Genomic DNA, 27052 nt, shown 5'->3' with positions numbered 1-27052 from the left:
CGACAAATTTAAAATAGACATTCAACTCATTCGCCAGGACGCATGCAACTTAGCGGAGAGGGTAACGACCATCGAACAATCAACAGAGGAAACATCTGGGGCCACTACAGCTCTACAGTCTGAAGTCGCCCACCTGAAGAGGAAAGTAGCCTTCCAGAAGAGGGCGGAAGAGGCCGAAGGCCGGGCCAGATGGGGCAACATTAGGATCCTAGGTGTCCCAGAGGGAAGTGAAGGGGCAAACACCACATCCTTCGTTGAAACCCTTCCGCTGCAAGAAATTGGGGCCGGCAAGCTGACACAGGGATTCTCGGTCGAAAGGGCCCACAGGTCCCTCAAGAAGCGCCCCCCCTCCCGGGCTCGCACTCTAGACCAATAATAGCCAAGATATTGAACTTTCAGGACAGAGAAACTATCTTAAGGCACTCCAGGGAGGGCGGCCCCATCGAAAGGGGGGGGACTCCAAAATCGCCATTTACCCGGACTACACACAGAAGGTGGAAAGAGAGAGAAATTCATTTGTCCCGATAAAAGCTAGGCTCCGCCAACTGAACCTAAAATACAGGCTACTATACCCGTCGCGCCTCAGGGTCATTTATAAGGAGAGAGTGGTATTCCTCGACAATCCAGACGCAGCCAACATGTGGCTAGAGGACAATAATCTCGCCGACGGCAAGGACAATCCACGGACAGAGGCCTAACTCCCTCAGATTTCACAAGTAACCCACATGTAACCGTAAAGAACCAGCAAATAAGACGCCGGAAACCAGAAGGTAATCCAATCTCAGTTTACCACACGGAAACAGCCTCGTTCGGCTCTGCCGCCAGGCCCCAGCCCTACCCCCAGCGTAGAATTCAGTAGGGCCAGGCACCCGCCTGACCCAGCTCGCGCCTGACTCCCGGATGGGCTTCAACGGCTCGAGAGCGCCTGAGCACCGCGACAATGTTGTAGTCGCTGGGCGCACCAGTTTGTGTAACTAATGAAACTAATAACAAAACTCAGTCTTCAAATCTCTCTCGCTAATAAAGACCGGGATGGGCCCAAGACTTGACCCAGGAGCTCAGGAACCAGCGGTGTCTCCCCTGCAATCCGCTCACCATGGATTAAAGCAGAGCCAATCCCTAGGGACGGAGTACCGTGCCAGACCCGAAACTCGGACCCGATGGCGGCACAACTTACCGTGATGACATGGAATGTGAGGGGCATGGGCTCATACCTCAGACGGAATCGCATACAATCCCATCTCAAAAGGAAGAAAGTCTCGATTGCACTGCTGCAGGAAACTCACCTCACGGGGGAGGCCATGTCCAAGATTGCAGACCGATGGGCCGGGACTGTGAGAGGGTCCCCCTATTCCAAATACGCGAGAGGGGTGCTAACATGGATAAGCCCGGACGTGCCCTTCCAAATGGAGGGGTGTGAACTAGACAAAGAGGGGAGATATGTAGTGATTTGGGGCACAATGGAACAGACCCCGGTTTGCTTGGCTAACTCATACTTCCCACACCACGGAATACCGACACACCTCACCACAATGATCGCAAAGCTGACTCAACACCGGGATCGCACCTTTAAATGTGGCGGCGACTTCAATTGCGTCGCTGACGCAAGCATGGACAGATCATTGCCTCCTCCCCACTCGAGCAACCTCACAACCGGTGCCCTGAAGGAAACACAGGAGCAGCTCAACTTGGTGGACATCTGGAGGGAACACCACCCAACCGAGAGGACCTACTCCCACTACTCAGCCCCGCACGGAGTCCATACAAAAATTGACTACCTGTTCATCGACGAGGAGCTTGCCCCACGAGCCGCAGCTACAGAATACCTGGGGAGAACGATCTCCGACCATTCCCCACTAACCATGTTATGGCAACAAAAGGGACCCAGACCCCCGACCCCTATGTGGAGGATGCCGACTACGGCACTTGAAGACCCCGAGTTCAGGGAAGACCTCGCCGGAAAACTGGAAGAATATCCAAATATCAACAAGGGTTCGGTATCCTCCTGGAGCACATTATGGGAAGCTATGAAGGTGGTGACCAGAGGAGAAATCATATCAAAAGCCGGCGGAATTCGCAGGCAATTAAAGACAACACTCGAAGCACAAGAAGCAGAGATCTCCCGACTAGAGTCCACCCATGACAACTCCACAGAGATCGAGAGCAAATTGAAGGAAGCACGCATAGAATGTCAGCAAGCATGGGAAAGACTGGAGAAATTTGATTTCACCACATATACTACCAGATCCCACAAGGAATCGGACAAACCAGGGAGACTACTGGCCTGGCTCTGCAAGCGAGAACACCCCAAGCACCTCCCGACGGAGATACGGGACGCCGATGGGATATCCCACGCGACACAACTGGGGATCAACGATGCATTCGCCAAATTCTATTCCAAATTGTACGCCCAGGAGGCACAAATTCCCACGGAGAACATTATAGAAACACTCGAGGAGATAGATCTCCCCCGAATATCAGCCGAGCAGAGAGAAGAACCGGAGATCACTCCTGAAGACGTGCAAGAGGCAATCAGGTCCCTCTCTACCAGCAAGGCCCCCGGCAGCGACGGCCTCCCACCTGAGTTCTACAAAACGTACGAGCCCATCCTCACCCCAGTTCTCCACGAAGTCTACCAAGAGGCATACACAAACGGGGTCCTACCCAACACCATGAAAGAGACCATAATCATTCCCATGCTCAAGCCACACAAATCACCCACCGATTGCGAATCCTATCGCCCCCTGGCCGTGCTAAATTATGATGCCAAGATTCTCACATCCATACTAGCCAGCAAGCTGGCCAGAGTGGTGGGATCCATAATCCATGAAGACCAGAACGGATTTGTGCCTGGGCGCAACACCACAGCTAACCTAAGGAGGCTACAACACATAATGGCCGAAACATACGAAAGAGATGAAGACCTGGCTGTATTGTCGCTTGACTCTATCAAGGCCTTCGACTCCATATATTGGGAATGGATTAGGGAGGTCTTGAGGAGATTCGGCTTCGGAGGGGGCTTCATCAGATGGATCAAGGTCCTCTATAATTCCCCAATGGCAAGAGTGAAAACGGGAAGAATGGTATCAGCAGCCTGGGAAATACAAAGGGGAATGAGACAGGGGTGCCCGCTATCGCCCATGCTGTACATACTGGACCTGGAGCCGATCGCATTATACTTTAGGCAACAGCTCTTCGACACTGGCATCAAGGTGGGCAATGTACACCACATAATATCCCTATATGCGGATGATGTTCTTCTATACCTGAGAAACCCCGAGGTCAACGCACCAACAGCGCTAGAGGTACCCGACAATTATGCGAAATACTCCGGGATCAGATTCAGCAGAAGTAAGTCCTCCGCGTTCCCCCTGGCGGGCCTACGCGGCACTCCAGAAAACGATCTCCCGGCTGTAGGAATAGGTTGGCAACTGGTCAAGTTCCGGTACCTAGGGATCAACGTGAGCCACACCCTGCTACTCACGCATGAACACAACACAGAAGTCGCAACCACGAGTCTTCGACGCTCTATAAAATTCTGGTCCAAGCCCCCGCTGGCAATGGTAGGCAGAGCAGCGATAGCAAGATGATCATACTCCCCAGATTCCTATACTTTTTCGTGAATATTTGTCACTATGTCCGACCGCCCTTCTTCAAGAAACTGGAGGCAATCATCAAGGACTTCCTGTGGGGACCTCACAGACACAAACTGTCGCTAGCCATCCTATCCCTGCCACATAAAGAGGGAGGGATAAAGCTACCAGATCTCCAGTTATACTACCTGGCTGCCCAGTTAAGCCACATAACGAAATGGCTCTCGGACGAACCTTCGGCTGAATCGGAACTACTGAGGCAATCCTCGATCAACGTAATCCCCAAGGAAACCCTAGGGCACCCCATACAGCAATCCCCGGTTACCCCACAGGTAATTGAACTAGGAAGGAAGATATGGGCCAGGTCCTGTTACATCAAGCGAGTGAAACACCCGTACTCTCCGGATAATCCTATCTTGGCAGACACTTGTAGAACGGAGGCAGACCTAGCCACAGCAAGGAGGTGGGAAGAAGCCGGCATATACACATGGGGTGACATGTTTGAGGAGGGGGAATTCAGGGACTTTGAGTCAATAAAGGCCATTGAAGGAATACCCCCAGGCCAGTTTCTCTGGTACCACCGCCTCAAGCAGACCGCCAAGAAACAATGGAACAGCTGGCCAGAGGAGCCCACCCCAGACCCTCTACTACAAGAGATGCACGACCTCTCGGATGGTTGGAGACCAGTCACCAGGCTCTATAACAGACTATGTGACAAACCCAACCCTAAAGGCGAAGCTCTGAGGGCAAGATGGGAAGTAGACCTTGAGACCCCAATCACGGATAAAGAATGGGAAAGAGTGTTAATATTCCCCAAAAAAGTTAGATTCGGCCAGATTCAGTTGAACGTCCTGTACAGGACATACATGACCCCACATAGGGTCGCCTCCTTCAACAAGACATCCTCCCCAGCATGCCCATGGTGTGGGAACGATAATGCGGATATGATCCACATGTTCTGGACTTGCACTAGGGCGATGACACTATGGTCCAAAGCTAAACAGACTTGCATGGACGCCGGAATGCAGAGGTACGAATGGACTCCCGGCGAGTGCCTACTGGGAATTTACCCCAGACCCAGCAAATTCACACATGCTGTTAGGTTAATGGACATCTCATGCATCCTGGCTAAGAGAACCATCGCGATGGCTTGGAAGACGCCATTGGGCCCCAGGCATGAACGCTGGCTTAAAGAGATGGAGAGATGGACGGCAGCTGAAACTAGAGCCTGGCAAGAAGGAACAACATCAAGCGGCGAAACAGAGAGCAGCACCTTGGACTCTTGGAAGGCCCTCCTGAGAGACATTTGCTTCAGCGCGGACCACAAACCCCCCTGATATCCCATACCATCACACCGACACTAACTCCCTGCACGTGGCCTGAACCGACAGACCCTGTATGCGACCCCCCCTGCTTCCTGAAGCACTAGAACATTGGCCTCGACCCATCCATCCACCGAAACGTTTGCTATTATATGAAGACTGTTGTTGTTTTTGTTGTTCTTTCCCCCTTCTTCTGTTCTCCCCTCCTCACTATTTCCTCCTTTGTTTACCTCACTGTTGAATTCACATGTTTGTACTGCACGTATTTTCTCACCAAATACCAATAAAATACGTTTGAAAAAAAAAATACATAAGATATAGAAACTAACATCAATCAGATCACCTCATCGCGGGGTCCTGGCCCGGACGGTCTAAGAAAATGCTAAAAGAACATCCAAATGGGCAGAATTCTGCAAAATTATCTTCAAGATAATACTAAAAGTAAGAAGGATACCGTCATCTTGGAGGACAGCAATAATTGTGCCTATCCTCAAAAAAGGGCAAAGATCAGAACCCAAAAACTATAGGCGCCTAGCACTGCTGGATGTGGTAGGAAAGATTTGTGCAACACAAATCCTCCAACACCTAACAGCATGGATAAAAAAAAACGAGCTCATTCGATCCCCGCCAGACGGGCTTTGTAAGGGGAGTGGGCTGTGGGCTGAATCTGTTCTTATTGAACTTGATGAAGATGGAAGCTATGAGGAAGGGAACATCTGTCTACTTGGCATCCGTCGATCTAGCGCATGCTTTCGATGGTGTGGATCGAGAACGACTGGACTAAGATGATGCTTGTGAACTGACCTCCAAGTTCGATTACGGCCATCAAGGAATTACACACAAATACACAGATTCAAATTTGTCTGGATCAAAATGGCACACCTTCATAACCGGATAAAAACACCTCGAGGGGTCAAACAGGGGTGCCCGCTGGGCTCAACACTTTTTAACATGTTTATATCAGATGTAGGACGTGCACTAGAGGAAGTTGTATCCTTTCCCCTAAAAATTAACAGAAACCAAGTCAACTGGTTGATATATGCCGACGACGTTGTCCTCTTGGACCGGACCCCGATAGATCTCCAGCGAAAATTGACAGCTTTAAAAACATAGATTGACAAAAATGATCTGGAGATGAATACAAAAAACAAAAACAGAGATCCTGCAATTAAGAAACTTAAAAGGATCCAAAGGAAAGGATAAGAAAACTTTCTAGTCAAAGCTTGTTAACGAAACACTCAACACTGTAACGCAAGCTGCATTTATGGGTACTTTCATAAATTCCCACATTACAGACGAGCCAATGACATTGAAATTCAAAATGAAATGTAAAGCAATGGCTGGGCAAGGAGCAGTACTACATAAAAAGTTTGCGAAATTCTCGATAAAACCATCAGTGAATTTCTACAGATCAAAAGTGACGCCGGCCTTGATTCATGGGGCGGAAGCCATGTTTGGGTGCTCTTACATGTGGCCACTTTGCGAAAACATCTTTTGGAAGCGAAAAGTACAGCTCCCACAAAGCATCCCTACAGCTTGCATCCGGTATGAAATAGGTCTGACGTCAATTAATGCTCAGGTCATCTGGAATACCTTAACATTGCATAGAAAGGCAATTGGAGCCGACAATATGCAACAGTTGGACATTTTAAATAGACCGGCACCAAACACTCCTGTCCAAAGTGTCAAGGTGTCCTTGAAAAATGGCTACAGAGTTGCAAAAGTGATCCTTGCGCAACTCAGTACCGACAAAAACACGTGGATAATAAATCCGGAAGCTGTAAAGCAAAAACTCTGGGAGCTCTATTGGATTAAAACAGGCAAGCACAGAGCCCAACATGTATGTATGTGGACATATGCAGCAGAGACAAAGGCACGAAACAAGATCCCATGGTATCTGATGATATTTCCTTGCAAAGTTCAAAGGAAAATTGGCCGCACACAGTCAGTGACCGGGGACGCCGACGCTTCGTGTATCAACCTTCCTGTCAGACACCGCCGGAATGGCCATCTAAAGGATCTCACAGGTCCTACAGTGTACTAAAGACACTGCTTCGAGCTGACTTTCAGCGCACCGAAGTCCCGACCCCACAAGATACCTCCCGTGTTTGGAATATCCTGTCCTGATGAAGGCCATACCATCAGAGCTTAATCTTGCTCACCTTCTGGCCGAAACACAGTCGTGTAGACCGTTATATTGTTTTTTGTTGTTCTTGTTCAACTCTACTTTGTTCAGATGTGCTCTCGCTGATTGCCAAATGTTATCACTTCACTAAATCCACTGGCATCCTTCCCAAGGATCTTTCAGTGGCTGTGTATGCATTGTTAATACGCGGCAACTAATCAGCATTTGCTTTATATCATAGGGGTTATTGTACCATATTTGTGGAAATACCTTTGTATCTTGTGTAGAACCCAATCAAGTGTATTTATCAACCTATACTGCAGTTTCATTAAAATCCAACTGCAGTACTTTATTTATTCTTTCCAGATTCTTCTGTGTCAAGAGTAAGTGATACCCTGATAGGAGTGGGTTCTTTTGTCGTTTATCAGTCAGGTACCCCATGACCTTGCTCATTTTGTTTCTTATATGCTATTACCCGCCTGGGCAGAGCAAGGCATTAACCAGGTGCCCTTTTGTTTAACACTGTATGTGGACATATGCAGCAGAGACAAAGGCACGAAACAAGATCCCATGTTATCTGATGATATTTCCTTGCAAAGTTCAAAGGAAAATTTTCCTGAATTTCAGGTTGAACTTGTTTGCAACGAAAGAGGTACAGAATATGCGGAAAAAGAAAGGAGAACCTGAGGACATAACTTGTTGATTTTGTACAAAGGACGAGGAAAAGCTAAAACACTTAGTGAGCTTCTGCCCGAAATTAAGATTTTAAGAACAAAGTGTCTGGGGAGAGAGATGGAAGCGTATCCAACAAGGAGTGGCGACGACTGGTGGAAGAAAATGTTGGAAGGAGATGAAAAAAATTGGTTTTTGCATTGACATTCTTCCTCGAGGAAATGAACCTGCTATTGACTAAACAAAATTAACCAACTTACTAGCTGGAAATCTCGGCGAATTTACAACAAATATAAGTGTCTCCCTGTCAGTGGACCCTATTGAGCACTCGTCGGCCATATTCAAGAAATATTTGTCTTTTATACAAGCTCTGTACCCATAGAGCGAGAAATTAGAACATTATAGTCATAACGGGAAATCTTAAAATTTCTTTGATATTTGTAATTAGAAAGTTTTGGTTTTTAGTTTTATTTAACTGTGGATGTTTTATTTTTGATTATCTACATGGATTTTCTTTTTCCTCTTCCTTGTGTGTTTTGGATTGTTTTCTCTTTAAAAAAAAGTTTGTAATAAACTGAATTTTAATTAAATTAAAAAATTAAAAAACAGTGAGGGAGGGGGAGGAAACAAACAAGCTACTATCGTACTAGGTCTGATGACATTTCTGATAGAGTAGGTGCAAAGAATGTAATAAGGGGAGAGGGAAAAAGATAGGGAGAGGAAGAGAAGACTGAAAAGAGTGAGTTTAATGAAAAAAGAAGTGGCAAGCCAGCAAAATACACCGTTATAGGGGGGAAGGAAGTGGGGAGCACATCAAGTTGCAGAGGTAAATACTGAACACATAATGTTGCAAGAGCGTGATGTTAAAGGAAGCCCAACATGAGAACAACGTGATTCGAGGTAGGTGGACCAACAGGAGTCCAAAAAGTCAAAACACCAGTCTAAAATGTAATGAGAACTGTAAAACGCAACATCCTAGATGGCAAAGTTATAACATTTTCAACAAAAACAGGACAAAATTAGAAAACTTCAACTTTGTTAACAGTCTTGCAAGCATTTGAATCGAAGTCTTCACTGAAACGTAACCCACATAAATGTGGCTACCACAGAGGTCAGACGACCAACACCCTATAGGATCTATATATAAAACGATAATGTTACTTATCAAGTTAGCGCAGGAGAAGTTGAATTATAGGCGATATCATGGATGGCAACAGAGTTGCCTCCCAGCATAGAGAGAAATCATGCTACACAGTTAATGTTAATAGGGCAGGAGACTGAAGGGTTCATCAGAAGGTAGAGTTGAGACTGCTAAGGTCACAGGTATGGACGGGCCTTTGCAAGGTATAAACAAAGGAACACAGGACCTGAGATTACCTTCCCACAGTACAATACAAATATTAATACTAGTTATGCCTTGTTGTTAATAGTCTTGGAAGGATAGCTCAGGGGTAACACGCTCGCCTTGGAAGCAAGACGACGCAGAACAACACAGGTTCAAACCCCGAGTCTGTGCTTAGTAACCTCTGGGTATTAAGCGTGTTATAAATAACCAATTATACAATTATTATTATAAATAGCTGAAGTTATTCACTCAGAACTATACCAAGACAGCCACCTCAAAAACAGATTTACAAAACATATTTGCATAAGTTAGGCAAAGGTGCTCACCTTCGACTCCCCATCACCTTGCAAGTCCGCCAGAGCTGAAACGAAAAAGAAAGTTGCTTAGGTAGAAAAAGAGCTTCCAGTGAAAGTCTACAGGTCACCCCAGCTAGGGCTGGTAGATGCACACACCAACACATGGTCCACAGCTCTAATGCCTGACTGGCAAGAGCAGATTCAATAGACAGATGGAGAACCCTGGGAATAATGAGACCTCAGAAGGCATGTTTAGTGCTGCCTTGAGACGGGTGAATTTGCAAGCTTCGTGTACACTGAGGTTTTTCTGGGCAAATCCTATGTTCCACTACTCTGACAAACTATTTGATAGGTTCTCTGTTGTTACATCACCAGTCTTTATTTTGTTGAGTTTTTCCCCCAACAGAGGGGGTGGGTGTACCTCACGCAGCCGTTTGTAGGAGGCCCAGAGAGGCCTGCATGAGGTGCCCCCGCCACCCATTTGGGGTGAGGCGGGAGAGGGCCACCAAAGATTGTGGGACAGGTCCCCCAGTGAGTGGGGCAGTAAGGTTTGGGCACCCTGGGGCCAGATTGGCACACCAATGTGCCCCTCTGCGCCAAGGGGAGTTGGGTTACCAAAGGAAAAAAGGTGGAAGGCATTTTAGGGGGGGGCTGTGGGGCACCCCAAAGCGACAGGGAATTTTCTAATGGGACGGGGCGGTGACCCCCTCGTCCCCCACCCGCAATGGAGTGGGGGCCATATCATGCAGCCCTCCCTGGGCCCAGATATCTGCTCCCTAGGAAGGGACACCTGAGGCCAGGGAGGAGTGCAGGACAGCCCCCCCCCTTATCTGCCCCCAGGGAGGGCTACATGAGATGTGCCGCCCCTCCAATTGGGGTGGGGGTGGAGAGGTGCACGCCACTTCACATTACAAAATTTCCCAGCAGTGTAGGGTGCCCCTCAGCCCCCCCTAAAGTGCAGCCTGCCATTTTCAATTTTTTTCTTTGTTTACCAAACTTGCCTTGGCGCAGAGGGGCACATTGGTGTGCCAATCTTGGCGCAGGGTGCCCAAAGCGTACTGGCCAATGCAATAGGGGGGGCCAGTATGGGTGGTTTGGTATTTGGGTGGGCTGACACAGATAATTTATATTTTGTTTTTCCCTTTACAGGTCTTGAGCAGTTCAAGCTTCTCCCTTGTTATGTGCGTATGGAATTTTGGTTATTTCAACATTGTATTAGTATGTGGAGGGCACATTGCTATTGGGGTTGGTGGGAACTGGGCCTGTAGTGTGGGTGTTGTGAAGGGGAGTAGGTGCTCTGCGGAGGTATTGGGATGGCCAGGGAGACACTTGCCAGAGTAACGCACAAAATGCCCCCCAGTCCAGCTGAACAGTGCTGTTCCCCTGGGAGGGCAGTTTGCCACTTAGCCATCTGTATAAGTTTTTTTTTGTGCTGGGGGTTGCCATACGCCCATTGGTCTTATTCCCATTTCCTATCATTGTGCAGTGCAGCCTTCCGTGGTGGTAGATGACTAAGAAGTGTCATGTATCTGGTGGAAGGAGCAGAAAAATTTACAGATATCCGCCAGTTTGGATGTGTTATTGGTAGACAAAGCACTGAATGTAATTCTTTTATGTTTCCTTTGCAGTTCCGGCTACTGAAAAGCTTTTGCTGACTTATGCAAGTACTACATATATTACTTGGTAATGTGGGGGTGGAGGGTTACTGTAGTGGGAGGAACTGTGGCTGCATTGTCAGTGGTATGGGTGGGAAAAGGTAATGGGGAGGTTCGGGGGCAGTGATAGGTGTGCCTTGCATTGAGGAAGGTGGCAGCTTTGCAGAAGGAAAAGTTTGGCCGACATAAATAGCAGCAAACTTTCAAAAATGTTGCCGGTACTAATGCAGATGTTCATTTTTTCTGAGCATGCTATGCACACTTGGTACAGAGCTCATTCCATTTACTGCAACGGTCACCATTTCTGTGGTCCAATTCCAGCAGGGGTCCCAGTGAGCCCCACCAGGGTCCCCATCCTTTTGCAGGGGGAAAAGCTGTAACGCAGGGTAGCTAGAGGGGCAGGACAGCCATGGGGTTGGAGGGGGATGTCATTGGCCTTGGGCGTCCGTCTCCCAGGTGGATATTTTGTCCCCCAAATTCAGCAGTGGGTGCAGGGTGCCCCGGCAGGGTCCCCAACCCTTCCTGGAGGGGAAAGCTGTAGTGCTGGCCAGGCAGAGATGTAGGGTTGTGAAACCTGGTAGTATAGAGAAGCCTGGTTTGTTATCATTATGGAATCCTTACCCATTGTTAGAGAATCATTACCCATTTAGGGATCAGTTATCCATCATTGCATCCTGTTTAGTTATCCATAATACATTCTGATTAGTAGTGACCTCATTAGACTATCCACATTATTCTGCCACTTTGTATGCATTTGCAATAGAATGAGGCTTGTTATACTTGAAGTGCCATGTAGAGACATGTAGATACACATTATATTTGTAGAGATATGTTATGTATTTTGTACGCATTGAGTGTGCACTTAGAATATGCATGAAGTTTGCATTATAGATAGCGCTTGGGTTTGTGAGTGAGAGTAAGTGCTAGAGAAAGAATGAGGCCCATGGCATTATGAATCCATACTGAATTGAGACACACAGAAGTGCTGCGGAGTGCGGAGAAGTTGTTATGAGTTACAGTGTACAAGTATGCGTAAACAGTTGCTTGGCAGACAGATAACGCAACCTTTGTCCGAGAGGGAGAAGGCATTGTGCCTTATCAAGGCCTGGGCTGTGCCTCGCAGACAGAGAAGAAGGTGGGGGGCAGCACCATGGAGAGGGAGAGCTGTGTAGGCAGAGACATGCAGAAGGATAGAGGGAATGAATGGAGAAATATGAGGAGATAGTGTACCCCAGGCAGACAGAAGGAGATATGGAATAGATATGTAGAAAATATCACATTGACCAGAACACGGAGTGATTGAAAAGTACAAGACATGCATCACAGACATTTAGGCACTGCTCACATTTAGAAATGCTGACAGGCAGAAAGAGGCATTTTAGCTTAGAGAGAGTGTAACCATGGATAGGTATACGTCATTGAACAGTATAATGAGAGGTGAGGCTCTGAGATTTGAGGTAGTTGCTGCTCTCTGCTGGTCTGCTCTCTGATGTGAGAGGGAGGTGGTAGTTCGAGATGCTAGTTGGAGTTGGAGATGGTACACTGACACTCTGAGATGGAAGAGAGATGTTTGGCGGTGGCATAGGAGAGACGTTTGAATGACTGAGATCGAGGGAGCATTGGCGAAGCAGAGCTGATGAGACCTGGCAGAGACCTGGCAGGGATCTGGCAGAGAGAGGCCTGGCCCTGACTGACTGGTTGCAGAAGTTAGCTGGAGAGGAGAGACAGGGCAACAGATTGAGAAAAGGGGAGTATTGCTGAATAAGACAAGTGCATGGGGAATAAGGACAGACCCTCACTCAGAGGTTTGGCTGACATGATAGATGGGGTAATCAGAGAGAGTTTGTCTAAGAGAGAGAGTGTGAAGTATGGTGTGGAATGGAGTTATTAGATTGCTTGCATTAGAAGCCTGTAAGGTTTATAGTAATTGCATTGCATGGTAGATTTGCACCAAAAGCATAAAAGGTGCAAATTCGAGATTTGCATTATAGTAGTGTTTGCATCATGCATTGCTAAGTATGAATAAAAGTGTTTTTATTGTTGAATCGATTCATGTGTTTTCTTTGCATCTTATGTTAATGTGTCGATAGGAGTAACAGTGCACAAAGGCCCTGAGATACAAGAGCGGGGGGTGGGGGGCAATAGTGATCCACACCCCCTTAGGAGTTAATTTAGAGAGACAACATGGTCACCCACTAGGGGCTAGGCCAAAGGTAGATTTGTCTCACTTTCTCACAGGGTGGTGGTGGTTGATGTGTGTGACCTTGGCCGCCTCACTGCCTTGGTAGTCGAGTGCCCCCAAGTGCACCAGTGGTCCTGGAGCTCTGGCCGAAGCTCTCACAATCAAAGTGTCCAAAGTTGCATCCATTTGTGATGAATGGCGCACATTCTGCCAGGGTACCTATATTCAGAGAGCGTACAAAGCACACTTGCTGCGGAGTTCATATCCACTGTCAGACTAGTCACCCTGCCAAAGTATAACGGTGTAGCATGTGCAAGTCACCTTACCACCATGCAGTGCAGTCGATGGCCCACAGGAGCAGAAAACCTTCACTGATTACAATTGTGCCAGCACAACTGTGTTAATTGGCACAAGGTGACGTACTGTCTTCTTCACCTCTTTCCCCTGAAAAGCAAGTGCCTATTACGTATCGACCTACTGTAATCTCACATGAGAGTTGCATGTCCGAATGGGTGAAGTGTGTCTGGGATTGTTACGAGAGCCATGTATTGACTAAATAGTTGCGCTATTTGGTAAACTGTAGGTCTGGCCATATTCATGGGGGTTTACTTGTTTCCATTTCCTAGTGAGGATGAGGGTTGTGTAGATCATTGGATACTCTTTCATCCAAAGGGCTGCACGATTTCTCCGAGGGCCAACCACATCTGGGTCTCAAAGGGATGCACTCCCGGTGCATTGCTTTGGGGTCGAGGGGGGGAGGGGGGGAAGCGCCTTCACCAGCTCAGAAGAGCCATCAGCGATGTCCAGGTAAAAGGAGGCGCACCTCCCCCCCCTCCGACCTTGCAGTGGTGCACCTGGGAGGAAATGATTTGGCATCTGCGGGACGGAAGGGGGTACAGGAGCAGCTCATGGCGGACCTGGAATGGATTGCACAGAGGTTTCCAAACACTGGTGGCCTGGTCCCAGATGATTCCCAGGGAGGATTGGATAACTCCAGGGAATGCAAGGGCCATCAACCGCTCGTTGTGGAAACTGAATGGCGCGTTTGCTAGACTGACAAAGGGCAAAGACAGAATTCGGACCATTCACAATAGCTTTATCAAAAGTGAAGTGATGTTTCACAGAGATAGGGTGCACCTTTTCGAAAACAGGCATGGAGCTCTTCATAGAAGACATTATGCAATTTGCCCAGACGCTATTTTACGGGGTGGGGGGGTGCCCAGTAAGTGATGGACGTACTGGATTATGTGAAATTTGAATAAAAATGGTAGTATGTATGTTGGCAGTGAGACTTTCCCTTCCTAGCAATAGTTTGTGTTCATGGCATGTCAACGCATTCAGTATGTCCGTGCTGCTTATTGCTTAGCTACCCATTACGACTTGCATCAGCCTAAATCAATTTGCTTGCCCTTGCATTAATTTTTTCTGTATGACCTTTCCCCTTCCAACACAGACCCCTATGTGAATGAGCAGGTGTTTTTGTCAAAAATGTGCCAGCAATTGTCTGAAAGTGCCTGCCGTGTACTTTTCTCATCTTCCCTGTCTGCGTCTTGATTGCCTCTGGCTTTTCAACTCACCCAATCACTAATACGTTGCATGGTTGCTTCTCACCTCCATTTCCCATCCACCAGCATCCCATGGAGGAGGGCATGGTGCAAAGCACATTGGCTGTTTCTGAATAGGTAGTGTGGCTGCAATCCTCGTCCCCACACTTGTATTTGTGTAATGTATAGCGGAAGAGGACATCGTCCTTAGCTTTTTTGTGGTCTTTCATTTAGGTGCAGGTGTGTTGTAGCGGTCTACCCACTTGTAGAAAAGCAGTCAGCTGGTCCTTAGCCTTTCACGTGAGCGTTTGCAAAGTAGTACTCCCGTTTACTGTAGCGTGCAGGGAGTACGTCATATTGCAGAGGGCTGTTACAGTTAGTGAGCAAATTCTGGACCTTTTGGTGTACTTGTGTGGAGTAGGTTTGTGGCACTGAATACCACTTACTCTGCTACGTTCCATACTTTGAGAAGCACACATACTTATGGTTTCAGTCTTCATCTGGTCTTTTGGGCAGTGAAGGGTTCCATAGCGACAGTACTCATGGCTTCTCGTCGATCAATGGTGCAGAGGCTTTAGCTGCAGTGATGTAGTCTGGCTCAGAGCAAGGCACAGAGATGGACATGCAATCTGAAACAGATAGTGCTTCTGAGGGTCAGGAGGGAAGTGATTGGGGAATGAGTTGTCCATTGAGGAAAGTCCCTCCTCCAGCTCATCATCGTCATCATCTGATGACGAAGAGGAAGAAAGAGTACATGCACCTTTTTGCTCACTTCCCGCACGCAGGGGACCTGTAAAGGAGAGGGGACGTGCAGGACGTCCACGCAATGTGGCAGTTCCTGACATGGCTGAAGAGTCGCAGTGGGTGCCCTCCAGCAATTGCTCAGCCTGTTGTGCACCCTTTCACTGGTATATCAGAGTGCACAGTAAATACAGATAGGTTTCAGCCTATTGATTTTTTCCACCTTTTTGTTGATGATGGGTTTATTGCAGATGTGGTTCAGCAAACCAATCCATACGCTGCACAGTTCTTGAGGTCAAGGGCTACCACTCTGAAACCCCATGCACAAGCATGGGTTACCACAAACGATGTTGAAATGAGAAAATGTTGGGGTCTCATTCTGCTCATGGGAATTTCCCACAAGCCGTCTGTCTCGATATACTGGTCTACTGTAGCTCCACTTTATTGCCCGTTTTTTGCAGCTACATTGAGCAGAAATCGCTTTCAAGCACTGCGCCGTATGTTGCACTTCAATGACAACTCGGCAGCATCACCCAGAACTGACCCAAACTTTGATAGGCTGTTCAAACTCCAGCCATTTCTGGACCACTTCACTCACCGATTTGCAGAGGTGTATGTTCCTAGCCAGAACATATCCATCGATGAATCACTGATGTTGTATAAAGGTCGGCTACTGTTCAGGCAATACATTCCAAGCAAGAGCACGATATGGGATCAAAATGTACATGTTGTGTGAAAGTACAACTGGGTATGTCTGCAGCATGAGAGTCTACACTGGTAAAGACTCTACCCTAAACCCTCTGGGCTGCCCAGCCCATTTAGGGACAAGTGAGAAGATAGTTTGGGATCTTCTCGCACCATGGCTCCACAAGGGTCACCATTTGTATGTGGACAATTTCTACACAGGAATTCCACTGTTGAAGGAATTGTTCAATGTGGGCACACTGGCATGCGGTACAATCCGCAGTAACCGCAAAAGCTTCTCCAGATAACTTGTGTGTAAGTAGTTGGCCAAGGGAGAATGTATGGCAATGCAGCGGGATGAACTGTAGGCAGTGAAACTCTGTGACAAAAGGGATGTGTACATGCTAAGTACTATTCATGATGAAAGTACTTCAGCAGTCACTCTGCGCGGGCAGACTCAGCAAGTGTGGAAGCCCAACTGCATTCTGGAGTACAACAAGTACATGGGTGGAGTAGACAAAAACGACCAAGTGCTCGAGTCATAGCGTGCTGAACGCAAGTCGCGTTTCTGGTACAAAAAGTTAGGCACACACATTATGCATATGGCAACGTGCAATGCTTATGTGGTGTACCGTGCAGCTACTCCACAAAACCTCTCCTTTTTGAACTTTGAATAAGCAATTGTTCAATCTCTGGCTATGGTTCATGTACAAATTCCCTCCTTTCCAGAGGTAGAAGATGTGGCTAGATTACAAGAGTGACACTTGGTGATTATGTTCCTTCCACTGCCACGAAGGCACAACCTTACCGAAAATGTAAGGTGTGTACAAAACAAGGAAAGAGGAAGGATACTCGGGTGTACTGTCCCCAATGCCCTTCCAAGCCTGCCCTCTGCTTTCAGCCTGGTTTCCTTTTGTATCATACAAAGGAAAAATATTGGGAGATCGACTGATTTCCGAAAATGCCCATCATTCCTTGAAAGGGACCCTTAGCCTCTGAATTCGTGCATGTCTTATAAAGGAATGGCACTCCTGCTCCATGCACTGGAGGTGCACCTTCAATGAAAATGCAACAGGATGTCAACTCACTTCACTTGATTTAGCGTGCCTTCACGAGCATTGCTAGTCCTGCTTCCTCCACTTGAGGCCTGCCTTGGAAAGGCACACCACAGCCGTAGCTTTCCCTTGAGACCTGCCTACGAAATAAACATCAGTCTAGATCCCTCAGCTCAAGGCGTGACTTGCAAAAAAAAAACGCGAATAAGGCTCCTTCCATTGGAGGTGTGCCTGCGAAATAGTAATCATTACGGATTCCTCCCCTCGAGTCGTGCCATGCACAAGAAAGAAACTCCATTGTAGGTCATTGCCCTTTGGTGTGCTTTGGCAGGCAATGCTAGTCATGCGCCCTCCACTTGAGGCCTGCCTGGGAAAGGGACATCAACCGGTACCTTTCACTTCAGGTCTGCCTCAGAAGGAAACGTCAGTCTAGCTCCCTCTGCGCGAGGTGTGCCTTGCAAAGTAACGCAATTTAGGCTCCTTCCACTTCAGGCGCACCTTGGAAAGGAATGCCTTTCCACCCCCTCTACTTGAGGCGGGCCATGGAGAAGGGTAGATCACTCGTGATCACTCCCGTTTAGGGTGTCTTGGCAAGGCACGCTAGTGCAGCTTGCTCCTGTTCGGAATTGCCGTAGAAAAAAACGTGAGGGAAGCCCCCTGCGCTTCTGGCGTACATTGTAAAGGAACCCGAATCTGGCTCTTCCCACCTAAGGTTTGGCATGCAAAGAAACGCCAGTCCTGCTCCCTCTACTCGAGGGGTGCGTTGGGGAAGACCGGAACACCATTCAGGTTCCCTCCACTCAAGGGGTGTCTTTTGAAAACAATACACGCCACTTTGGCTCCCTCCCTCGAGGTCTAAGTGTCATGAAAGTGGTACTTGGACACCAACTGTATGGCGGCAGTGTCTTGCGTACCTCGTAACATCCTACCTTGTTTATTGTTTTACTGTGAGCAATGTTATGTGTGGTGAAAGTGACATATCTTCAGTAGCAATGAATTGGATACGACTGGTGTGTGAATGAGGTAAAGATACGTAGAACATGCAGATGTCATTTCAGTGAATGCACTTTCCCAGCACTGTAGAAATGATTGCCATGTTGCAGGGTGTGTGTTGTGTGGGTACGGTTCAACATATGAATGTTTGCCCAGAGTTGCTATGGGCATACTCGAAGTTGGTGTGGAAGATTGCGCCTGTAGGGCAGGGTTCCCAAGTGAGCCAGTATGCACTTGCTATCAGTGTCCACATACGATTGCAGGCACATAAAGTTAGAATGCAGACAGTTGCTGTACAATTGCTGGCAAATGATGCTCAAGATATTGCTAGAGACACGGTTGCATTGTGAGCACATGTCCACATGGTATAAGTGTGTAGCTATGCTCCTGTGTAGATACGCTTGCTCTGGTGCAAGTGATTTGGTAGAAGTGCGACTGCTGAAATGGATGCCAACTGACTGCAGACACGAAAGGGATACGAATGGCCAGCAATCCGGTGGGTGCCTAGTCGTGGCATCACTGCTCACAAGGACAATCCTTCTTGTGCTACACAAGGAGGTTTGCCCTTGCGCTAAATCCCACCTTGCCAGTCCAACTGCATTGTGACTGGTATGCATGAGAAGTGTGAGGAAAGGCGCATGCGAAATAGCTTACTGACAGTACTTTACTGTTTCCTGAGTTCACTAAAGAGAAGTTACTATACGAATGATGTACCCATTGTCACTTGGGTATAACACCTGCGCATGAGAGGTCTGCCTCTCATTGGGACAGCTGTGGGAACGCAGGATGGTAGGCCATGTGTTGTTGGCGGTGTGTTTCGGTGGGTGGCGAGAGCGAAATGTCTGAGAATTGTCTTTATTTCCAGCCAATTTCAGAGACATTTCCCTCTGTCCACTCACGAAACACGTCGCCAACAACACATGTCATACCATCCCACGTTCCCACAGGTGTCCCGACGAAAACTGGACCTCACATGTGTGGGTACACCTACCGGGGCACAAAAGGAAAAGGTAACCCACTGGTAACCCCAAGCCTTTCGGCACAGCACCGTTTGTTCATGTGGGCAGCCTACAGATTTGGGCCTAGGGTGTTGAAGCCAGCAAGGAAAACAGGGAACCCTATGCATTTCCCAAAAGAGGACACCCGTGGGAATGCAGAGAGGTCTGACTTGCGTGAAGCGGCCCAGAATTTATTACCCAGAAATCCCAGCAAAGTCCGAAATGTGGCGAAAAAAACAAAATTTGCATACATTTCACTCGGCTCACCCACCGAAAGACGCTGCCAACAACACATGGCCTACATTCCCGCGTCCCCACACGTGTCCCGAGGAAAACGGTACCTCACATGTGTGGGTGCACCTACCGGGGTACAAAGGGCATAGCCAAAAACACAGGTAACCCCAACTCTTTTCGCACAGCCCGATTGCAGGATTTTGAGTCATGTGCACACACCATACAGATTTGGGCCTAGGGTGTCCAAGCCACCAAGGAAAACTGGGAACACCATGCATTTCTGAAAAGAGGACACCCATGGGAATGCACAGAGGTCTGACTTGCGTGAAGTGGCCCAGAATTTATTACCCTCACTCCCAGACAAAGTGATATTTGGTGGGGAAAAAAAACACAATGTTAACTTTGTCTGACTTTCTGGGTAATAAATTCTGGGCCGATTTGCGCAAGTCAGACCTCTGCGGATTCCCACAGGTGTCCTCTTTTCGGAAATGCGCGGGGTTCCCCGTTTGCCTTGGTGGCTTGGACACCCGAGGCCCCTATCTGTATAGTGTGACCGTTTGGAAAAATCGTTCAATTCAGCTGTCGGAAAAGACTTGGGGTTAGGGGTGTTTTCAGCTTTCCCCTTGGCGCCCAGGTAGGTGCACCCACACATGTGAAGTACCGTTTTCATCGGGACACATGTGGGAACGCGGGAAGGTATGACATTTGTTGCATTTGTGTGGTTTTCATAACGTTTCAACCCATTTGCTGGTGCCCTTTGTCACACACCCCTTTCATTTCCCAAATGTGCCCTACATTTAGTCGCTGCTTTAGGCACCATACACTTTTGTAACCTACACAAGTCTCCTACCCTTGAAAAGGTCTACCTGTGCTCTTTCAAAAAATGTATGCTTGCCGTTCCTCACCACATTGGTTCTCCTGATTTACACATGCTAATTACGTTTGTTCAGGCCGTAAGCATAAAACTCTTGTGTACCATGGCTCAGTGATTGGCTAGTGGTATTGTTTGTTTTGTGAAACACTACAAAAAATTGTGTGCTTTCCTACCTGCAAGAGTCGGGGGAATGTAGCGGAGCATTTTCTTTCTCAAAATTCATAGGAGCCATTGCTGTACCAAGCCAAACATGTCCACCACATACCTTTTTTTCAGCCATTTTCCTGCTTTTTCACCAAACTATTTTCCCCTGCCTAGTTGTTGCCCGACCTGCACAAATCACCCCTTCCTAAACTTGGAATCTTGTCTACTTTTCAGAAACGTATGCCTTTCTATCCTCCAATTCGGCTTTCCTACCCTTTTCTTACATTCGGTCCATGCATGGCCAATTGGCAAAAATGGGCAAAATCGCCTACCTCTCACAAATACGGCTGATAACCACATCTAAATAATTTGTTTTCGTTTCCACTCTACCTGTTCTTGAAAGCCAGGAAATTGCGGAATTCAGCACAGCAAACCATTTGTTGCTAGCTCTTAAAAGGCCTTGGCACTGGTGGGAAATACCCCTGGCACTTAAAGGGTTAAGGAAGACGAGGAGGATTACTCCTAATAGTAAAATACAAGAGAAGAAACAAGAGCCAAAAACTCCAACAAAGGAAATGCATGAATTGCTAAAAGTGATAATGAAAGAATATGTAAAGATCTTGTAGAAGGTGGCTGAGGGATAAGTCATCGAACTTCAGGAGCCATTCTCCAGACTTTATGTTGTTCAAATAGTGGTACGGTCAGATCGGTTAGAGTTGGACGGTGGACGATTTCATTTATAGACATTCACTGATGGTTAGTTTTGTTAGGGAGTGATGCCGTGTGGAATAGGGAAAGATGGGCTTTATTTCTATTCTTTAATAAACACCTTTGTAGAATGTCTATTTAGAGTGTGTCCTCCTGACCTACCACAGTGGGCTCTGCTGACTCCCAAAACATTTAACCTTTATTTCAGAGAGACCTTAACATTACTCAAGGTCTGCAATGAGTACTTAAAACCAGGACACTGCTGCACAATAGAAATGGTTAAAAAAAAAGAAAAGTACAAAAATAAAATAAAAGAAGGAAGCAGGCATCTACAAAATATTAAAGCAGGACTGACAGACGGGGACCCATTAAGAGAAAACTACAACTGAAAAGTAAGAACTTGCATTTGCTTGAATAATCCAAGTGTCAACTGAGATTTGAAGTTGCTAAAAGTGTTAACATGATCCAGAATAAATAGAGTAGATTAAACACAGCAAATTTGATCTGGAAAGGCAAAGTTTCTTAATCACGTCCATTTGAGCGGCAAGTTGAACTTATGCATGATGCGAGTTCAGGAGATCCATCTATATAGGTAGATGTGCGTCTGTCTGGCACCAAAGACACCACTTACAGTCTGCCTTTGCAGAGGATCTCTAAGAATGCAACTTTGAAGGGTCTGAATTTCTATTTCTAAAAGTAGAAGATCTTTTATATTTGAACACCTAAATATTTCACCAGCCTGCTTGTGCTTTATGTGCACTTCAGAAGGAAGTGCTTAGGCAGACATCCAGAGTTGCCAATGTGCTTAAAACAAATAGGCATTAGCATGGTCTTCCACACAATCCCCTCAGTAATCCTCTTTTGTAAGCATGTTCTCTCCTGCCATTGGAAACAAAAGAGCAGCACCTTACAAATGCTGAGAGACAGCAAATCTGGCAGCGCTTTCAGGTGATACAAAAAGCACTCTGAGAAGTGCAACCAATTACCATGCCATCTGCAGCGTGAGGATATCAAATCGGCTCAAAGCATTGAGAAGGAGTCCCGCAAAGAGGATATCTTGATTAACTTTAGAAAAAGTTGTTTTCATTGTCAATTTATCAAGAACAAAAACCATACACTTGAAGGGATACACATTTTGTTTAATTACATTTCCCAGGTAGAACAAGTATTCCCTAGATGCAAATACAATTCTTTCCATGTTAAGGAAACTAGGACTGTAGATCTGATGAAGTGATCTGTGACATTTCCCCGCATGGGACATTTCCCTGCATGTTTTGCTGACAAATAAGGCAAAACATGTGGAAAAACCTCAAACAACCAAATGCGTGGAGAAGGCAGCAGGGAAATGGGAGAGAACTGATGAAGGTAGGGAGTAGACTGTTACTGGTTCACTTGGTGCATCAAAGGAATTGTGCTCACAAAGTCAAAGGAACCCCAACAAACACAGCAGCTTGGCACACAAAATATGTCAATCCTGCGACTTCCAAAATACAGAATAGGTGACATCGAAAGCAACATCACCATCACACGGTTAGCTAGCCAGTGAGTATTCCATGCGGGAAACTATCAGTGTCATCAGTCGCTCAGTAGCAAGAAGTTTGGCATTTTACCCCAGGGAGTTAGTCCCTAAACCACATACCACAGCTCTCAGCTCAATTCAGGGATTTCTTTTCCTAGCATCTGGTTCCATCGTGCCATGTACAGCCATTCCTGCTGAGGGGAGGCCTCATCTAATAGCCTATATAAGCTTGATATGAGCCCCTTCGTATTTGTCAAAAGGAACTTCTCAAATGGGGGTGGTCCGGCAGGTAGCTGCTGCTCTAATTTCCCCATTCATCACTCAGTGTCTTATTTAAAAGTATCTATGTCTTTCCCCCTCTCCCACTCCAGGAAACATTTCCCCTGGAACATATCCCTGATCATCCTACAGCCCCCTTTCTCTCCACTTCTAAAATGCCCCCCTCTCCAGGCACGGCATGAACTCCTTGTTTTGGAAAACAGAGTAAACAGAGACGGGATGGTCGTGATGTCCCAAATATCCGCTAATCCCTTAGTGATGGTGCTCATGTATAGGTGCTTTGGCCTAAGGTGGCGCGGGAGCCACAAGACGTCTCTCAGTTCGTGTTGGGCCACCGCTCTATCCATCTGTGTCTACTGTTTCCCTTCATTCTGCGAGAACCATTCCCATATCACACGCAGTTGGGCTGCCTCGTAATATTGTTGGAAGTTGGGAAGTGCTAATCCCCCCCCCCATCCTCTTCGGTGCCACCAACAGGCAACTACTCATTTGTGGCCTCTTCCCCTCCCAGATAAATTCTCTAGTTGCTTTCCCTAGTTCCCTGAAGAAATCTGGGTGGATTGACAGTGGAATCGCCTGAAATAGGTGGAGCAGGCGGGGAAGCGTGACCATTTTAACCGCTGCCATCCTCCCCATCCCAGAGATCCTGAGGTTGTTCCATCTCTGATGGTCCTTTTTTAATGCCCCTAGTGTTATCAGATAATTAGCTTTATACCATCCTGAGAGCGACGGCATGATATTGACCCTCAAAAATGTATCCCCCGGGGCTCAACAGGAATGGCGATGCTGCTTTCAGCTCCCCGGCCTTCTCCTTCCCCCAATGTCATGTTTAACAGTTTGGATTTTTTCAGATTAATCTTCAGGCCCGACACCTCACCAAAACCCTTTAATAATTCCCTGCAGACTTCTAGTGATTCATTGGGTTTAGTTAGTGAGAGTAGCTGATCTCCGGCAAAACTCTGCAACTTTATATTGAGTACCCCCAAATGGGATGCTCTGGATCTTCTCTGCCTCCCTTAATGCCTGTAACAGGGGCTCTAGGTACATTGCATACAGGAGCGGGCATAGCAGACACCCCCCTGCTTAGTTCCTCTACCCAGGGACGAGACATGGACCCATTCATTACGAAACGTGTCGACAGGTTTTTGTAATTGGCCTGGACCATTTTTAGAAAGTGCCCTCCCAGGCCCATTTTCTCCATCACTCTGAAACAGAAACAGCCACTCCACCTGGTCGAAAGCCTTCTCTGCATCAAAGGGCAGTAGGACCGCCAGGGTGGGTGGGGGGGCGGGGGGGGGAGTTATCTGGATTATTATCCACCAGGTGTGCCACTCTTCTAATATTGTCCGCTGTCTGTCTGCCCGAGACAGACCCCACCTGTTCCTGGTGGATCAAAGAGGGAAGATGGCGCTCCAGTCTTTTTGCCAGTATTTTTGTATACATTTTTGCTTCTATGTTTATGAGACCAATGGGCCTGTACGAGGTACAATCTGCGGGGTCCTTGTTGGTCTTATGTATTATGGTAATTTTAGCTCCTTCCATGAAAGGGGCAATGTGTCCCGTTTCCTTGAATGTATTGAATAGTGGAGTTAATAGGGGGCTTAAAATTTAAGTGTACATTTTGTAGAAGACGGCTGAGTAGCCTTCCGGTCCTGGGCCTTATTCAGGGGGAGCTTCGCTATTGTGTTCCTCCCCTCCTCCTCCGTTACTGCATGTCCCAGTTGTCCCTGCTCCTCGTGGGGTATCTTGGGCAATTTCTTTTCTCTAGGAAGTCTATTTGTTTCTGAGTCTGCGGATTCTGTGATGTATATAGGGTTTTGTCGTACCTTCTCAAACATTACTGGATATCATCCATTTGGGTTAGGCGCTTTCCTCTTTTGTCGTTTATAGCTACTATTGTGTTCTGCCCTTGCGCTTCCTCAGTAAACGTGCAAGTAGGGAGTCCGTTCTGACATAATATTTCTACCTCACAAACAGTAAGGCCCTTTCCGCTTTCTTTGTTCTAAGAACCCCAAGTTGTCCCACTGCGTTTCTATATGCCTAAGTGTTTTCCTTGTCGGAGAGTCTGCTGCCTTCCAGCGTGCATCCTCCACTTCTTCCATAAGTTGGGTCTGCAGCGCCTTCATCGGTTTCTCTCTTTGTGCTTTCAGCGCTATGAGTTCCCCCCTTATGGTTGCTTTGAAAGCATCCTACCTTGTATTCTCACCCATGTCCGAGCTTTTGTTTAGCTCAAAGAAAGTCTTAATCTTGTCCCCCATCTCCTCCTGCATCACTGGGTCCCTAAGTAGCTCTCCTGGGAGCTTCCACCTCCAGACCCCTGTTCTACTTCCCTGCATCCTCAGTTTCATTGTCACCACCTTATGATCCGCTATCACCAGGGGGTCTAGCTCCACCTTCTCTACCCTCCCCACAAGGCCTGCCGACACCCATATTTAATAAATCCTGGATTGCATGCAGTGTGCCCCTGATAGAAAGGCGTGTCCCTTCTTTTGCCACACCAATGCTCTCCACACGTCCCTCAGGGCCGCGCTCTCAAATCCCTCCTTTAGTTGGAGGAGGAAGCCACTGCTCCCCGGCATTGGTAGGGCCTGATGCTAGGAACACCTCGGAGAAGCCCTGGAGTTTGAATCACCCTTGACCCTTTTTCAGGAGATGGGTCTCCTGTAGCGCTAGGACATCCGGTCCTGTTGCCTTTTTGAATATCTCTAAATGTTTCCTTTTGAAGGGAGTGTTAAGCCCCCTCATGTTATCCGTCATCCACTTGAACCTGCCTGGTCCCCTTCAGCACCCCACTTCTTACCCCTGGTGTCCTTAACCATTGTCCTTGCGTATTCCCTCCTCCCATCTCCCCTGGTCCCAGATCTATGCCCTTTCCTCTTTTTCTCTCCTGTCCACTCCCCACCCCCCTCAGATCCCCCTCCTTCCATTTTCTCCATTTTTCCTGGTCGCTTGCTGCTTGCCCTTCTTCACACCCCCCCTCCCTTCGCCCCCATGCCCAACCCCAACCCCAACCCCAACTTCGGGATGAGCCCTACTCTCCCCTCTTTACCTAAACCCGAGGTTAGCCGCTTTTGGGCTCCTTCCCATTCGAACAAGAGCCCAAACGGGACAGTCCATATGTACTTGATGTTTTTCTTAGTTAATTCTTTCACAATTGGGCTCATCTGCCTCCTCTTGGTTAGTGTGCTGCTCACCAGGTCCTGGTATAGTGCTCCCGAGACGCTTGTAGCGTACCGACTCCTGTTGCCTGGCAGCCCTGAGCACCGCCTCTTTTTGTCCGTATCACGCAAAAGCCACTAGGACATCCTGCGGTCTAGCATTTGGGCCCTTGATGGGGTGGCCCACTCGATGGAACCTGTCTAACTCCAATTATTTTGGGTCAATCCCTCCCAGGAGATCCGCAAAGATTTTCTGTGTTTCCCCCACTCAGATCTTTGTCCTAGACAGCTTCCGGCAGTAGTTTAATTCTAATGTTCACTCTACGTGACCTATTCTCTAGGTCCTCCAGTTCTATCTCCAGATTCTGTGTTGCCACATTTAGGCGTTCTATGGCCTCCGGCCCTGTCACTTCTCCAGTGGGCCCTTCGCGCTTCCTCTTGGTGGGCTTTCCTCTCCTTGACTTCCTCCCGTTGTTCTGGGACTCCCCTGTCCGATCAGCCATGGCTTACCCTCCTGCTTGACGGGTCTCGACAACCCCTGCCTCATCGGGGCAGAATCTGATGCCTGGAAGTGTTTGCACTAGGCAGGGTTTGCTCAGCGCTATGATCGTCCCTGTATTCGTATGTTATTTCATCTGGAGGGTTCTTTCTTCCCTTTCCAGCCCAGCTTTGCGTTGGTGCCTCTTTGTCTGGTGTTTCAAGAGACCGAGCTGGGATCTCCCGTTTCCACTTGGGTGCCTGTGTCACTCTGTTGTCTCTCCCATTGATATAGGCCCTCGGGTCCTTTGCTTCCAATTGGTTAAAGTCACTGCCTTTCCTGCCCGGATTACTGCTTCCCCTTTGTTCCACGCGGGATGTCCTCAGGTTCGGTTGAGGTTGTATAGGGGCCAGACTCCCCCCTGTAAGCCCCCTCATGGAGGGTCACCCACAC

At 47.6% G+C, this 27052-nt stretch overlaps 1 protein-coding gene across 1 annotated transcript in view; it reads right to left on the bottom strand.

Annotated features, from left to right (window-relative positions):
- BBS1 (Bardet-Biedl syndrome 1) overlaps positions 1–27052 on the bottom strand; it is a 1034601-nt gene that overhangs the window by 811184 nt on the left and 196365 nt on the right. Inside the window, exon 3 of the mRNA XM_069644936.1 lies at positions 9384–9418. Coding sequence (XP_069501037.1) covers positions 9384–9418 — 35 coding nt within the window. The remainder of the gene's footprint in view (positions 1–9383; positions 9419–27052) is intronic.

The sequence above is a fragment of the Ambystoma mexicanum genome, chromosome 2p (assembly GCF_040938575.1).
Source record: "Ambystoma mexicanum isolate Mex_15411 chromosome 2p, UKY_AmexF1_1, whole genome shotgun sequence".
In the NCBI taxonomy this organism is placed as follows: domain Eukaryota; kingdom Metazoa; phylum Chordata; class Amphibia; order Caudata; family Ambystomatidae; genus Ambystoma; species Ambystoma mexicanum.
The sequence above is the reverse complement of the archived record's forward strand: the minus strand, read 5'-3'. Positions and strand labels throughout refer to the sequence as shown.